General features: G+C 36.9%; 1 protein-coding gene across 3 annotated transcripts in view; it reads right to left on the bottom strand.

Moving 5' to 3' along the window:
* IMMP2L (inner mitochondrial membrane peptidase subunit 2) overlaps nt 1-16,951 on the bottom strand; it is a 924,620-nt gene that overhangs the window by 500,633 nt on the left and 407,036 nt on the right. The window contains exon 5 of one of the 3 annotated variants that reach the window (XM_065938919.1): nt 2,195-2,326. The exons of the other annotated variants lie outside the window; for them this stretch is intronic. Within the exon in view, the coding sequence (XP_065794991.1) occupies nt 2,272-2,326 (55 nt within the window). The 3' untranslated portion in view covers nt 2,195-2,271. Of the gene's footprint in view, nt 1-2,194; nt 2,327-16,951 lie in introns of those variants that run through there. 3 annotated transcript variants of the gene reach the window in all.

Raw genomic sequence — 16,951 nt, 5'->3', positions numbered from 1 at the left:
TAGCAGAACATACCATTATGCTAAATACGTTTTAGCTGACACGATTTTTAAAAATGGAACTCCATCGAAAATTCTATGTAAATTTCTGTTTGGCTACTGTGAGGGGAAAAAAATGAATACGATGTTCATTTGATGTCAAGTATTTCATGAAAAGAAAGGATAAATCTGGTATTTTCATCTTTGTCCTATTTACATTGTACACTGAAGAAAATTTTTTGGAACTGAGTTAATAAAAGGGTAAATTAAGAGAATTTTAGCGCTCTGGGAACCTCAGCAGCACCATCACCCAGAGGCAAGAAGCCTAAATGATTCTATAAACAGGTAATAAACCACAGCAATGGCCAGAGACTGGGCCAGGCGGGTATTTCTTTGTTCACTGATATTTACTAAGAGATTAAAATGTTAAAAGCTTCAGGATATACAGAGATGAACCAGATATGTACTTGCCCTGCAAGAGTTTAGAAAATTATCTATGGTGAGAAAAACTATGCAGGAGGAAAGACAGGTAAGAAATACTACAGCAATTAAATAGCTTCCAGATATATTTGGTGAAATTTCCAAGATAATAGTAATTAAACTGATCCTGATATGCAAGATAACCATCTCCCCTATCTGAAAACTTTTTCTTTTGTAACAGAAGACACATAAAATAGTGCCTGATCTCTTTAAAAAAATAGCAATAAACCTTAATTTTCTACAATACAAAAATAATTTTTCCTCTGAATTAAAGTATCCTATTTTAAGCCAGGAAAAAAGAACACCAATAAGATACATTTCACCTGCTGAAAATGCCTCATCTCACAATTTCCCAGCAAAAGGAAAAATTAAATAATTTTTTTATCTGACAAGATGGCCTTATGCTATTGATACTATTACTTCAAAAACTGAAACTCTCGTTTTATTTCTTCAGTAACCTTCTAGTTTCCTATTGTCTCATCTATTAAACACCAGGTACCATTACAGTTCAATTTCCTATTTTTTATTTTATGTAGTACAATGGGCTTCCCAAGTGGTGTAGAGGTAAACAGCTACCTGCCAATATAAGAGACTCAAAGGACATGGGTTTGATCCCTGGGTCAGGAAGATGCCCTGAAGTAGGAAATGGTAATCCACTCCAGTTTCCATGACTGGAAAATCCCATAGACAGAGAAGCCTGGCAGGCTACAGTCCATGGAGTTGGAAAGAGTCACATAACTAAGCATGCACACATGCAAGTACAATGAACAGGAATAAAGAAAAAATAAAAGCAGAAAAAAGGAGGAGAAACAAGAACAGAGCACATCAATGCTGAAAAAGTGAAACACAAGAGACCAAAAGGCAAGGTAAGGGAAAAGGTGCCGAAAACAGGCAGAGTTGGAGGAAGAGAAAGAGACAGACTGAGACTTGGAACGTTGAGAGGACAAAGCCCTCTGTCCACTTGACGTGTTAGCTGATTTGCCCTAATTAAATGTTGGCTTTTCTCTGTTATCACCTGCTCTCTACTGCCCTTTAGAAAATTGGTTGGCAAAAGCAGATATGACATTAAGTGGCAATGACCAAAGGCTAATACGAACCTTTTGGAAAGGATCACATATTCCTCAGACCAAGTGGGTCAATACTAAATGTTTTCTGTTTGAACATGCAATCTACAGGGTTCTGAAACATAAACAAAATTCAAAGTCATAGCTGCGTGCCTTTCAAAGATACTAGACTTCACTTAATATTATAGATTTGCTATTGGACAAACAAAAACTTGGAACACAGATGATGAAAAAGCTAAAATGTATATAATTAATTGGTCAGGGTTGAAATAAGTTAACAGGGGCAAGCATTTTGGCCAGATGGCATTTTGCAATTTTGGAAATATTTGAACTTCTCACAAATGTTATAGGATGTGAGAACAGGAAATATTTCCATCTGCCTAAATTAAAGGAACTATTGCTCCTCATTCATGCTAATGATGATTCCATGCTGTTCTCCAAGTTATTAAGACTATTTGACTGCTTGAGAAGAAAAATTGCCTATTCTTCCCATGAAAGGGTAATTTTAAAGACACTTGGCTAAATGGCTGAGTGACAAAGCAAAGCGAAATTTAGTATCATTGAAGGAACAACTAGAAATTTTCTTTTATCTACTCTGCTTACAACATAGGAATATATCTATGACACATAGTATAGAACTTGGATAATAAAATGGAATAAGAATCATGGTGGGTAAAAAGTATGCCTTTTTATTGACATGAACATAGTACAATGGTGGCAGCATAGGACTAGCACTCAGATCTTCCGACTGTTACTCCAATAATCTCGATGCTGTGTACCAGTATCCATAAATTCTGACATATTTACTGAGAGGAAGCAAAAGAGAGAATATTAACTCAACTATTTTTTCTAGTGGTACTACCACATTCCAAACCTATACCACTAATGCTAAATGTTAAAGTCTTAGATATAATTAACTAACTAGAAATAATATTTTTAAAAATGAGAATTTTGATCCCTTATATACCTCCACATCCCCAACAAGTTTGCTCGAAATATAATTTCATCACAACTTTGCTAAATCACATACTGAACTTTCCAGGTCTAGATAGTGGTAAAGAACCTGTGTGCCAATGCAGGAGACGCAGGAGACACTGGTTCAATCCCTGCATTGAGAAGATGCCATGGAGAGGGCATGACACCTCACTCCACTATTTTTGCCTGGAGAATCCCATGGCCATAGGAGCCTGGCAGGCTATGGTCCATAGGGTCATAAAGAGTTGGACACAACTGCAGCAACTTAGCACTCACACATACACATATTATAAATTTTAAGTCCTGAAGCACATCGTATACTATGACTATGATTATACTGTTTCCTATACAGTTTTGGACTCCCTTCAGCTAATTACTCTCTCTCTCTCTCTTTTTTTTTTTTCCAATTGCTTTATTTTCAATGTACCTAGAATATTTCATTCTCAAATTCTATACAGAACAATAAATCTGCTAACATCTCTTGCCTAATATAGTATCTATTCCATTCTCTGTATCATTGTGGGTTGATGTTTTCTTTTTATTCCTTATTGGTATTTTAGTGACATTTCAAGGAGAGAAGATAAATGCCTGTGATCAATCAACCATATTTAACAAGGAGTTAGAGATTGATTTTTAATGCCTGCATGCAATACTGGGATATTAACAGATGTTAGCAAATGCCAAGAGTCAGGAAAGATAGAGTATCATTACAATAAGTAGGTGTGGAAGAATATACTGATTACAAAAGGGTTTAGATTATTGAGGAAAATAAGAGATTTAAAAAAAAAAAAAGCCAGAATTTTCATCTTCATTTTTTTCAAGAGAACAGTTTAGATTTTAGTTTAAGATAAAATCTCATTATCTCCAAATTTTAGATTAACATTTCTCAAATTTTACTGTGCTTATGACTCATCCTGGGAGCTTGTTAAACTATAGATTACATTTAAGTCTTCTTTTCTTACAAGCCCCCAGATGATACAATGGTTTTGGCCTAAGAACTATACCCTGAGTAGCAAGCTTTTAGAAAGTATCATTTAATCCTGTCACAAAAAGGGTAGAAACTGGAGAAGATATAATCAAACATGAAAATATATTCTTAGCACATATCTTAAGTTTTCCAATTCATGGTTCTGAACACAAGTTCTTTACTAGAGGAAGCACCATGCCATCCATAGGAAGAGGGACAGACACTGCAGCTCACCGCTCAGAATCCGTGGTCAACTTGATTCACACCTGACCAGTTTTTTGCACCAATTCAGTTATCAACAAATAGATTACCTGAAGTCCTGGTAAGTGGTATGGCATGTATGTTTCAATGGTTCTATTCTGACACCAACCCCAACTGGCATTTTGCAATACATTCCAATTCTGATGCTGATCACATAAAATTAGCTCACAGACCCCGCAAGTTAAGGACTTCAGGGCTTCCACCAGACTGCTGTCATTTCAGAAGCCAGCCAGAACTGGGCTCCCAGCTCACCTGCATATCCAACCAAACAGAAACAAATATGAGAGCTGCTAATGACCACCCTCAGGTTGGTCACTCTCTAGAGTGATTAAAAGAACTTAGAAAAGTGCTATACTTAATGTAATTGTATAATAAAGATAATACAAACCAGACCATCCAAATAAAAAGAAGCATGGGGTAAGGTCCTAAAAGGTCCCAAACAGACAGAGCTGCTCTGCTCTTTCCCCATGAAATCAGGCCACACACCTTCCAGCAATCAATGTGTTCACCCACCAGGAAGCTCTGCTGACCTCAGTGTCCAGGGTTTCTACCGGGTCGTGTGATTTAATTCAATCTCTAGGGAAGTCAGACTAATACCACATGGCACAAAGCGTTAATTTAACATTCTCATCATGTGACTGGTCTCATCAGCTGACCAGCCCCTAACCTGACGCTATCAAGGGGTCCATCATCAGTCACTTTATCAACATAAACTTAGATATGGTACAAAGGGCTCATGAATAACAAAGACCTTCCTATATATCCATAATCCAGGGCAAAAAACAGTCAAATCACTATACAACAGCTTCTATGTATTCTATTTGATAAATTTCAGTGCATTCTCTTTTATCTTAAGATATAAATAAATTCTTATTAGAAATGAGTTAAGAGAAAAAGCAAGGTGATAAAGACAAAAGTATTTTAAAAACAGAATTCTAGTCTGGCTTTTAACTAACCTGTCAAAATGTACTTGACAAACCACCATGTCTTATTAAGTCTTAGTATCCTCAAGATATTAGAAAGAGATTGAATTGAGTAATCTCCCTAGCACTTTCCGACTTTAATATTCTATAATCCCATGAGTTTACAAAATCTACTTTATTCTTTTTGGAGTGATTTTGCTAGCTGCCAACAATATCACCTCCTAGGTTGGTCAAAATGAGAGCTACCAGAAACATCTTTGTGGTGACTATAGTGAAATGATATTCTAATAGTCATGTCAAACGATGGGGGGAAAAGGCTAGAGTATTGGCCTGCCCTGAGCTACATATTTTGCTAAAGCCTATTCCATAAATTAACTTCTTCCTTAATTTAAAAAGCTAAAAATTAACTGTCAATGAACTATGCAGATTTAGGAATGCATTTATAATTTTCTATTAATAGGATTTTGTGTGCATATCTGTCCAGTCATGTCTGACTCTGTGACCTCATGGACTATTGACCCTCACACTCCACTGTCCATGGAAATTTTTCAAGTCAAGAATCCTGGAGTGGGTTGCCATTTCCTACTCCAGAGGATCTTCCTGACCCAGAGATCAAACACATGTCTCCTACGTTGGCAGGTGGATTCTTTACCAATTCATCACCTGGGAAGCTTCTACAACCTTACTGCAAACATTGTGGATTTGAAGTTAGATCCAAATTCCATGCCCACCTGTGTCAAAGATGGCAAAATAATATGAGAATATTTAATTCACTGTAAATTAAGAACATAAAATTACAGAGTCCTGTAAACTTAATTATCAGTTTTTCTTCATCTGTCATTCTCTTCCCAACTCTAATAATTACTATTTGAACAGCAAATATCTTAATATTTGAAGTGAGAAACTCATGTATTATCTCTAATATCATAAGTATGACAAAGTTGTCTGTGAAATTCCAATAAATGGAATGATTTTCTACATATATTGAAGAAATCAGAAAATGTACAACAAGCAGGGTTCATTTTGATATTTTTCCTTCCTGAACAATACAAGTAGATCACCACAATGAATGTCTATTGCAAATTTACAGGGGTTCAGTTGGAAAATAATTCATGTTAAACAAAGGTTCTCAACATCATTAACAGAGACTGAGAAAGTGGGCCAGCATGCGTGAGAGCACAAATCATAGAGGTCATGCGTGTTAATGAGAAAAAGAGCATTTATTAGTTTGCAATTTGAAATATAAAGCCCTTCTCCCTCAATGGTTTAAAATGGAACAATATTCTATACCTGATGACAGCAGAAGGCGGTGCCCTCAATTAGATGAACAACTCTCCTGGCCCCCAAACTTTTATTGTTGTCATTGAAATTTATCATTATGATTTTATTTTTAGATTGTGACATTTTTGTTGCTGTGGACAGAGAGTAGAACATAACCCGTCCTATATTATTGCCTACGCTGGCAAGTTGCATATTTTAAGTTTTAATTAGAATTTGCTAAGTTCGACAGGAGGAGAAGGGAACAACAGAGGATGAGATGGCTAGATGGCATCACCGACTCGATGGACGTGAGTTTGAGTAAACTCTGGGAGTTAGTGATGGACAGGGAGGCCTGGCATGCTGCGATTCATGGGGTCACAAAGAGTCGGACACGACTGAGCGACTGAACTGAACTGAACTGAATTATTAAGTAGCTGAAATACTGTATTTCCTAACTTTTATGTGAGCTCTGATCAATGTTTATGTTTGAAGGTTTGTTTTGAGATCAAAGAAGATGGTAAAATGTTTGCTAATATAATTTCATAAAATCAGAATGTCATTAAAAAGATGTCCATTAGAAACTGCTCTTTTATTATATAAATGAGGAAAAAAGCAAAAGCACTGACTTTAAAAAGAAGTGACATTATGTAATTAGGGTACCATATAATAACTTCTTAAATTATAGAGAAACAACTTACTTTTCTGATACATCCCCCACCTATTGCCACGACCTCTTCCCAGGTTAAATAAGTAAAGTAGATTACCAAGACTGCAGACCACACAGAACTGACTCTTCAGTCAAAACCTTCAGGAATACAACCATGACATCATGGGTTACCCTTAAAATACTGAGAAGCCATTCCCTGTAAAAGGCCAAGAATTGTTGAATTACATTTTTTAAAAGCAAAATAGAAGTGCTCTATCCTGTCTATATTTAAAAATCTTACCTTGGATCATTTTACAAGTATTTATTTCTTTAAAATGTATTTCCTTATTTGCGTATTTCCTGTTCCACGATTTTGAATGAAAGCACTGTTTATAGATACTTCTGAGGCCAAAAGAAGGAATAATACCTTTAATGAAAATGACTCTCAGAATTGAAGGACAAAAAAGTAAGCTGAAACCCCACCCAATGACTTTCCCCAGGGCCTTTATGAGACACAGGATATCTATTTTGCCATCCTCCAAACAGTGTATATGTAAAACTACTCTTATGCACAAACTAGTGATGTAACAAAACCTTTAAAATAGCTTTATTTTATTTATTCTTTATTCTGACTTGCTTTGAAAAAATTTTTTAGAAATTATTATTTAATTTTCAGGGTCACAACTTGTACACTGCAACCTTGTCAAATGAGGAGATTTAGTTGTTGGACTAACAAAACCTCCATATTGTAAGAATTTTACATGCAAAGCAAACCCACCATAGTTTGATTAAATCCACGACTTTTACTAGATAAAAACAGACCCAAAATTAGGAGCACAAATAACACTTCTCTATTCATCCCCACTATGAGCCTTAAGAGACAAAGCGTCAGAGTCTCCCTGAATAATTATTTGTTTCTTTTCACACAATATTTTTAACTCAATACACAATGCAGTCACATTTAAAGTTCAAGTTAGCAAATATTTATTTAGTGTCCATTTCCCAGACCCAATAATAACTATAGTCTGACATCCCTATCCACAGGTTCTCCATCTGCAGATTCAACCAACTGCAGAACATATACTATGTTCAGATCCATGGTTGAATCCCATGGATCAGGAAGCCAACTAAGGAACTTGGATGTCCACAAATTTTACATCCACCCACTAGGGAGGAACAGGAACCACCACCACTCCCTCCCACCCCACACCCTATACTAAGGGATGACTGTGCTGGTGCTGGAAGCATTGAGCAAGACAGATGACAATTTTTGCCCTCTTGCATCTTAGAGGTAAAAAACCACACAAAATGGGAGCTGGATATATTTAGAGAGTTTGCTAAGAGAAAAATCCAGTTGAGCTATTTCAAATCCTGAAAGATGATGCCATGAAAGTGCTGCACTCAATATGCCAGCAAATTTAGAAAACTCAGCAGTGGCCACAGGACTGGAAAAGGTCAGTTTTCATTCTAACACCAAAGGAAGGCAATGCGAACGAATGCTCAAACTACTGCACACTTACACTCATCTCACACACTAGTAAAGTAATGCTCAAAATTCTCCAAGACAGGCTTCAGCAATACGTGAACTGTGAACTTCCAGATGTTCAAGCTGGTTTTAGAAAAGGCAGAGGAACCAGAGATCAAATTGCCAACATCTGCTTGATCATAGAAAAAGCAAGAGAGTTCCAGAAAATCATGTATTTCTGCTTTATTGACTACGGCAAAACCTTTGACTGTGTGGATCACAATAAACTGTGGAAAATTCTGAAGGAGATGGGAATACCAGACCATCTGACCTGTCTCTTGAGAAACCTGTATGGAGGTCAAGAAGCAACAGTTAGAACTGGACATGGAACAACAGACTGGTTCCAAATAGGAAAAGGAATATGTGAAAGCTGTATATTGTCACCCTGCTTAACTTATATGCAGAGTACATCATGAGAAATGCTGGGCTGGAACACACACAAGCTGGAATCAAGATTGCCGGGAGAAATATCAATAAACTCAGATATGCAGACGACACCACTCTTATGGCAGAAAGTGAAGAGGAACTAAAAAGCCTCTTGATGAAAGTGAAGGAGGAGAGTGAAAAAATTGGCTCAAAGCTCAACATTCAGAAAACTAAGATTATGGCATCCAGTCCCATCACTTCATGGGAAATAGATGGGGAAACAGTGGAAACAGTGGCTGACTTTATTTTTTGGGCTCCAAAATCACTGCAGATGGTGATTGCAGCCATGAAAATAAAAGACACTTACTCCTTGGAAGGAAAGTTATGACCAACCTAGATAGCATATTAAAAAGCAGAGACGTTACTTTGCCAACAAAGGTCTGTCTAGTCCAGGCTATGGTTTTTCCCGTAGTCATGTATGGATGTGAGAGTTGGATGGTGAAGAAAGCTGAGCGCCGAAGAATTGATGCTTTTGAACTGTGGTGCTGGAGAAGACTCTTGAGAGTCCCTTGGACTTCAAGGAGACCCAACCAGTCCATCCTAAAGGAGATCAGTCCTGGGTGTTCATTGGAAGGACTGATGTTGAAGCTGAAACTCCAGTACTTTGGTGACCTGGTGTGAAGAGTTGACTCATTGGAAAAGACCCTGAAGCTGGGAGGGACTGGGGGCAGGAGGAGAAGGGGACAACAGAGGATGAGATGGCTGGATGGCATCATTGACTCAATGGACATGGGTTTGGGTAAACTCCACCAGTTGGTGATGGACAGGGAGGCCTGGGGTGCTGCAATTCATGGGGTCGCAAAGAGCTGGACATTACTGAGCGACTGAATTGAATTGAAGAGAAAAATCACACCTTCCACAATGAAGTAGATCTTAATGCTGACTGGTAAACTAGCTTAAATACAACTTGTCTACTCCTAGAATCACTTTCCTTTGTGCTACCATGGTTTTTACTCCTCTTCTCCTTCCTTACTATCCAAAATACTTACTGCTGTTTATTTGAGGGTTTCTTAGGTAAATAAATGCACAAAGGGTGAAAGTTGTGGAGGACCAACTGTGTAAAATAACTGTAGACAAGAAACAATGGGGTGCTTTGAGAGGGGTGTTTCCCATAGGCAACCTAGTCCTCTCAAGTGGGCTTTTGACTATTCATGCACTAATACTGAACAGCAACATGACCAAAACACAGCCCTCATGGGACTTAGAATCTCGCAAAGGCAAAAAAAAAAAAAAAAGAAAAGAAATTAACCAAACCATCACTACATATATAAACACAAACTGCAATCAGTACTCTGAAGGCTAAATATGAGATCCTGTTTCAGAGGGGTCTGATCTGGACTATGGGGGGCGGGGGGCGGTCATGAGGATTCCCCTGGGAAAACGTAGTTTACCTTGGAATATGAAAGCTGAATGGGCAGCATATTGCTAAATGAAGAGAACCTTCATTTACACAGCCTGTGTAAAGAGTTTAGAGAAAGTCAGGCAGGGTCAACAACTGAAATAAAGTATGAGGCACGGTGTGGTTGGAGGGAAGGGAACTAACGAAAGTGCTGAGAAACACAGCTAAGGAAATAAATTCAGGCAAGCGTATCAAGCAAGATGGGAAAGGCAGAGTTACAGATTTAAGTCTTACTCAGAAAGAAGTTGTTTTGCTAAAATATGCACATGATGTCTGAAGGGAATACTAGCAATGCCTGTGAAAAAAGGAACCAAAAGGCTCCAGAGGACTAGAGGCAGGAAAGAGATTAGCTTTTCACTGGACAGCCTGCTGTGCCTTTTGAAATTTATCTTTGTACCTTTATTACCTGTTTAAAAGAAAACAGCGGTAAATATTTTGAAATCACTGGCTCTGTTAGGAAGAAATGATTAGTGGGAGGGTGAAAGCTAAGAGAACAAAGAGAAGCCTACCATAGTGGCATATGTAGGGTTACGTGCCAGCAAGAGAATAAGATCACAATGAGAACCAGTCATCAATTCTTTCTAACAGATCGCATCATCAAGGTCAAGAAGGAAATCTGTCAAAAATGAATCCTGGGTCTCTGACTTGTACCTGTATGGATGGCAGTATCATTTACTCCAAGGAAGCATTAAAAGATAGATTTGAACTGAAAGTCAGCTTTTCACGTGCTTACATCTGAGATGATTTTAAGGAATCCAAACAGAAATGTCAAGTGTAGATATTGGGAGCTCAAAGAAAAAGCTGGGCTAAAGTCATACCTTTGAACTACTAATATATTAATGATTATTAAGCCATGGGAATAAATAACATCACCTAGAGCAATTCACTACTGCATGTTCTTTTAACACATTAGCCTTAAATTGAGACTATCTATTTCTTTTTTTTTTTTTTTTGTATTTATTTATTTATTGTTTTTTTTTTTCTTTTTCAGTGGGTTTTGTCATACATTGATGTGAATCAGCCATAGAGTTACACGAATTCCCCATCCCGGTCTCCCATCCCACCTCCCTCTCCACCCGATTCCTCTGGATCTTCCCAGCCCAACAGGCCCGAGCACTTGACTCATGCCTCCCACCTGGGCTGGTGGTCTGTTTCACCACTGATAATATATCATCTTAGAAAAATCTTATCAAAAGTAAAGTGAAGAAAAAAACAGATCTAGGTCTCTTGGGCAACACAAAATGAAACAGTGAATTGAATCAGCATGGAACTGACTTTTTGGATGGCTGAATCTAATTATAAACAAGTCACAGATGGCAAGTATCGACTTAAGTGTTCACATGAAAGGAATCGCCCAGGATGGATATATGAATCAGTTGGACCACTCAAACGAGAACTTGCCAAATAAGGAGATATCAAAGCAATGGTGTGTCTCCTGGATGAGTCATCAGGTGAACTCTTCCACTCACTCTCAGGGTGTCAACTGAGCATCAGACAAATGCCGAGGCTGGCAATCACAGACATTAAAACAATATTAAGGGACTGTAAGGATTACGAGCCACTTCTTATGAGAAAGCATAATTCTATGAAGCAAAATTTGGGGGAGCAGGAGAAATAATGTGTAAAACTCACAGGCAATTAAAAATAAATTAATAAATAAAAACAATTCCAAAGGATGGCTTTGGAAAATGTACCATTAGAGCCAATGTCAATGGACAGCTGCTCTCGACATGCTGGCTTTAAAGTCATTCCGAGTCAAGTCAGAGTAGTTACTGAAAAGCACGGGAGCCAGCACAGTTGAGTTACTAGGAGATATTACAGGAATATCAATAAAAAATATTTTTTATAAAAAATTTTTTAAAAAGCAGAGGAATAGAAAAATAAAATGAAGAGAGATTACAATGTGATATACACACAAATGAGTCTAATGGCTAAAAATATCTTTCAGGTAACTAGAAATTTTTAAATTTTTAACTGAAAACAAAAAGCCTTTTAATTCAAAATGAGTGGATCCGTACCATTCTGGTTACAACAACAAAGCATTTTAAGGGAACTGGGAAAGCATGAGAACTGGAAGCATCATGTCAATGTGCATGGGAAAAATCAGAAAATGTGTTGGTAATATTTATCTGTCCCAATAAAAGAGCTCAATCCTACAGGTAGTTACGATGCATGCTTCCCTTAGGCCCAGTTTCTGTCTCCTCTCTTTCCTCTCCTGTTCTGAGTTCTAGAGACACCTCAGTTTCAATCCTACCTTACTCTCAGGGACTGAAGTCACATTAGAGGCCTTACCCACTCCTGGGGCCACTGTTTCCGCTTAGCAGATGCTGGGAAGCTTTTATGGACTAGCAAATTAAGGACCTCTGAATACCTTCTCTTCCATAAGGACAATCGAAACACAATCATTAAAACACTCTTTCAGAAATCTACAAATTAACCAAAGGTTTGAAATCATCTGAGAGGCACCTACTGAACAAAAATGGATGAATCTGGCTAAGAAGAGTGAATTTAGTGGCATTTTAAACTGCCCTTTGGTAAGCAATCTGGTAGTTTCTGAAAAGGTTAGACACAGTCACACTATGACCCAGCAATTTCACTCCTAGGTATATACCCAGAGGGATGAAAACATGATATCTACACGAAAACCTGACACCAATGTTCATAGCAGTATATTCATAATAGGCAAAAGGAGAAACAACCCAAATCTCCACCAACTAACAAATGAATAAATATAGTATATCTATACAATAGAATTTTATTTGGCAATAAAAAGAATGAAGTTATGACACATATTTCAATATTAGGAACCTTGAAAGGCAAGCTGTGTGAAAGAAGCCAGTCACAATTGGTCAAATATTATAAGATACAATTTATATGACATGACTAGAATAGGCAAATCCATAGGAAAAGCAAAAAACAAAAGTAGATTAGTCTGTGCTAGGGCTGTGGGAGAAAGGAATAAGGAACGAATGCTAAAGAGTATGGGTTTCTCCTTGGGGTGATGAAAATGTTTTGAAATTACAGAGCAGTGATAACTGCCAAAGTTTGTGAATATACTAAATCCCACTGAATTACACATTTCAAAATGCTGAAATTTATAGTATAGAAAATGTATCTCAATAAAGTTATTTTTAAAAACATTTCAGTAGATGACAGCTTTCTCCTGGGGCTAAAATACCACTTAAAGAAGACATTTTAACATGAAAATGTGAAGATAATTCTGTATTTTTAGCTTAGCAGAAGTCACCTGACAGATTTATTGGCTTCCAACTTTATTCATTCTAGAATTACATCTGTGAAAATAACCTCACAATTGGAAACAGCAGATATTGTGTGGGGGGTTGGGGGAGTGAGTGAAAGAGTGTGTAGAGTGGTATTATTACTAAATGCTTGTGTTGGTTTATTTATTATCAAATGCTTACACTTAGTCATCAAACACATATAGTTGGTTTAACTGTTTCATGTGGAATAACAATTAATTCTCAAAGCAACTCTAGCCAGCTGGACAATTATTAACTCTATAGGAAAATTAAAACAAGGTTAACTAGGCCAAGGTCACAGATGTAGTCAGTGATGGGGCTGAAATCTGAATCTAGGCTGACTGGTTCCAGAGCCTGTGCTTTTAACCTTATGCCATGCAGCTTCTATAATAAGAACTTCAGAGCAGTATGTTAAAAGCAACACAATAAGTAGTTATATTGTAAATTTGTATCTGTATCACAAATACAAAACACAGGGAGAATGAAAAGAAAAGAACCAAAAACAATTTCCTCAGGCTTTATAAATAGGTTCTTATAGCTTAGGGTTAATAATTTCCAGGTAGAAATCACGTGTAATTCAACTTTCACAGAAGGGAAGATGATGTTCTCTGAAACTGTTAATGACTTAGAGAGTGGCTCTGGTAATAAAAACACTGATGATGAAGATACATGCAAAAACTGAAACTTTCTTCACGACAGGTAACAGCAGAAAAAAAGAAATATATTTAAAATAATAAATCATTATTTATGAAAATTTAAATAACTATTGTAATAAATTGTAAATAATTGTAATTGTTTCTAAGAAAAAAAAGGAGATCACTTTATGCTCAAGGTTACTTTTCTCTAAAAGACTATAAGGTGTAAACAACTAATTACTCTTCTATCTAAACCATCCAAACAACTCCTAGCTATTCTAATACTCCATGAAGGAACACATTGTCAGCTAACCAATAAATTTGGGTCATGTCAGAACGCCAAGCCTTAGCAGTATTTTAGTTCACTTTTTATTTTATTTTCAGAGCTACTTTGCTTTTTTAATCCTATCACACCTGCCCTTGACAAGTGGTAACTTTCAAGAAAATTTAAAATCTCATCCAGGACATGGAAAAGACACAGGACAATGAACTCTTTTCAGGGTTAAATGTTAGTCAATATTAAAACTGACTAATTTAATATTAAATTAAATATTAGTTAAATATTGACTATATTAGTTAAATGTTGACTAATATAGACACTTGGAGAAGGAAACGGCAACCCACTCCAATACCCTTGCCTGGAGAATTCCAAGCACAGGGGAGCCTGTGGGCTACAGTCCACAGGATCACAAAGAGTCGGACACAACTGTGCAACTAACTGCCTTTCAATACAGACACTAATATTCAAGTCTGACAAAGGCACTAATATAAACCATGAGATACATGCTCTCTGTTTCGCCTTTTTAAATAAGGCCTCTCATCACGTCTTCAAGTAATTCCTTAACTCCTCAAGCACGTTCAGAACACTTGGTGTATTCTCGTCCGTGAGCGGTCAGTCCACAGGCCCTTGCTCTGCCAGGCTGACAAACCTCCCCTCTGTAGCTGTATCCTTTTCAGCACAGGCAAATGAACTTCCTGGCATTAAAAATACATTACCTGCTGTTACCTTTAAGATCATGTAACAAACCATTCATCTTGACAGTGCCATCTTGGACCATACTTTTGAATGAGTCCTTAGGACTAGATCTGACAGACTTTTTTTTTGCTTTATCTCTCTCTGCCACTGGGGTGTCTTGGCATGTTTTAAACAGGAAACAGAGACAAGTCAAGACAAGCAAGGTTAGGATATTTTCTGTGCTTTGTTTTACTACCAAATACTCAAAATATTATTCATAATTTTGCACTCGAAGTGACAAGAATACCTATATAAATATTTATGAATGTGTGTCTATAGACATGTGTATGTATATATTCATTTTACGGCAGAAAAGCAAGTCTTATTGCTAATCTCATCTCAGAAAAATGATACTATCTATTTCAATCACTCTACTAATCTTTCTGGAGCTCAGTTTTCTCCTTGGGTCTCCTAGCAGATGACTTGAGATTACCTGTTCTTCTGCTCAGCATCTGTAGGACCAACTGTGCCATTTCATTAGTCACACTCCGTTCCTGATGCCTGAAGAGATGATAAACACTGATGGCTTTCATGTCTTAGGAAAAGTTATTTCCCACCAGAGAGCTGCTCTGTCTGCCTATGTTTGGGTCAGGATGTTACAGAGGAAACAGTCCCAGGGAGTCTTGAGCAATCTGGCCAGCTTTGCTGCTGTATAACAGGGAATGATTATAAGCACTTGAATACAGAACTTAAATTTTATTGATTTGCAGAATGCCTAGGTCATGTGTCAGAGAACCTCAGCATAGAAAAGACTCAATCAGCATTTATTAGACTTAAATAATAATTGCAAGAGGGAAGGTCTCAGTTTTACTGGCAGTTACATGGGATAATGCAGGTAATTTTTCGTACATTTCTCTAGATCTTTAAAATGTCTACAAAGATCTAATTGCTAGCTTATATAAATACAGGACACAGAGAACTAGGTTCAATAACCACACAGGGATTTAATCAGCAAAATCCAACATGTGAGAGACTTTACCTAGGACAACTAACTCGGTTTCTTCAACACGTTCATTGTAAAGAGAGAGAGAGAGAAAGAAATTGACCAACCTATGGATTTTTAAATCTATGCAAAGAACATAAACAAAATTCAAAATGTGGATTTTTTTTTTCTTTTTAGGATTTTGATTTGAACAAACTAAATGAAAAAAAACTAAACAATTATCTATGAGGCAATCATGGAAACTTGAACACAATTTTTGATATTAAGGAATTATGACCAACATTTTAGAAGTGACAATGGTATGATGGCTATGTTTTGGTGACCTTATATTTTATAGCTACAGATGGAAATATTTACAAATAAAATAATTTCATGTCTGGGATTTGTTTTCAAATAATCTAGGAAGAGAGGAAGCAAGTGGATTGAAGGTTAGGTATTAAGTACTGGGTACTTAATGTTACCACCCCAGTGTATTTATATTTACACCACTTGGCCTCTTAACTTTTCCTCAGTTGAGCAACGTGTGATGCTTGTTCCACCCATTGCATGCTCACACATTCTATTACTGCCAGCATCACACATTAGGGTGGTTTGTTTCCACGCTGGCAACTTTTTCTGCAGAAAATATTTTGGGAAAGCCAATCTCAAATTACTTGGTCTGGAATAGTAAAACCAATTGCTACACAGAGTCATTTCTTCATCATCCTCACTAATGAAAAGAATTAGCACTTCCTTAGTTTCAGCTCTGCCCCATAAAACTTTCTAGGAGAACTTGGCAAACACTAGCAATGTTCTTTATCTACACCTCAGTTTCTCCCTACTAACAGACCACTATTTCATCTTCTCTGGAGTTTAATTACAAAAATCATCTATCCCTATCTTAGTTTCTTCTAGTTCCACCTCTTCAATTTCTCTCTTTAAATTATTATCCATCACTACTGGATTGTGAGCTAACAAGTTTGGAACTGATTGCTCTTCTTTAGTATCCCACGCTTAGCATGGTATCAAGTAAATAGTAGATAATGACAACAATTTTTTAAAATAATTTGAATGGATGGATATCAAGCTCCAAAGAAATATTCTCTGTGTAACTTAAATGCGAAAACCTGCAGTTTTATTGTAAAGAATTCGGAAGGTCTTTACATAAACCAAAAGAGAATATGTAATATTACAATAAGAGAAAAGAATCATAACTC

Source organism: Muntiacus reevesi, chromosome 6 (genome assembly GCF_963930625.1).
Source record: "Muntiacus reevesi chromosome 6, mMunRee1.1, whole genome shotgun sequence".
In the NCBI taxonomy this organism is placed as follows: Eukaryota; Metazoa; Chordata; class Mammalia; order Artiodactyla; family Cervidae; genus Muntiacus; species Muntiacus reevesi.
This window is presented reverse-complemented; position numbering and strand designations above follow the sequence as displayed.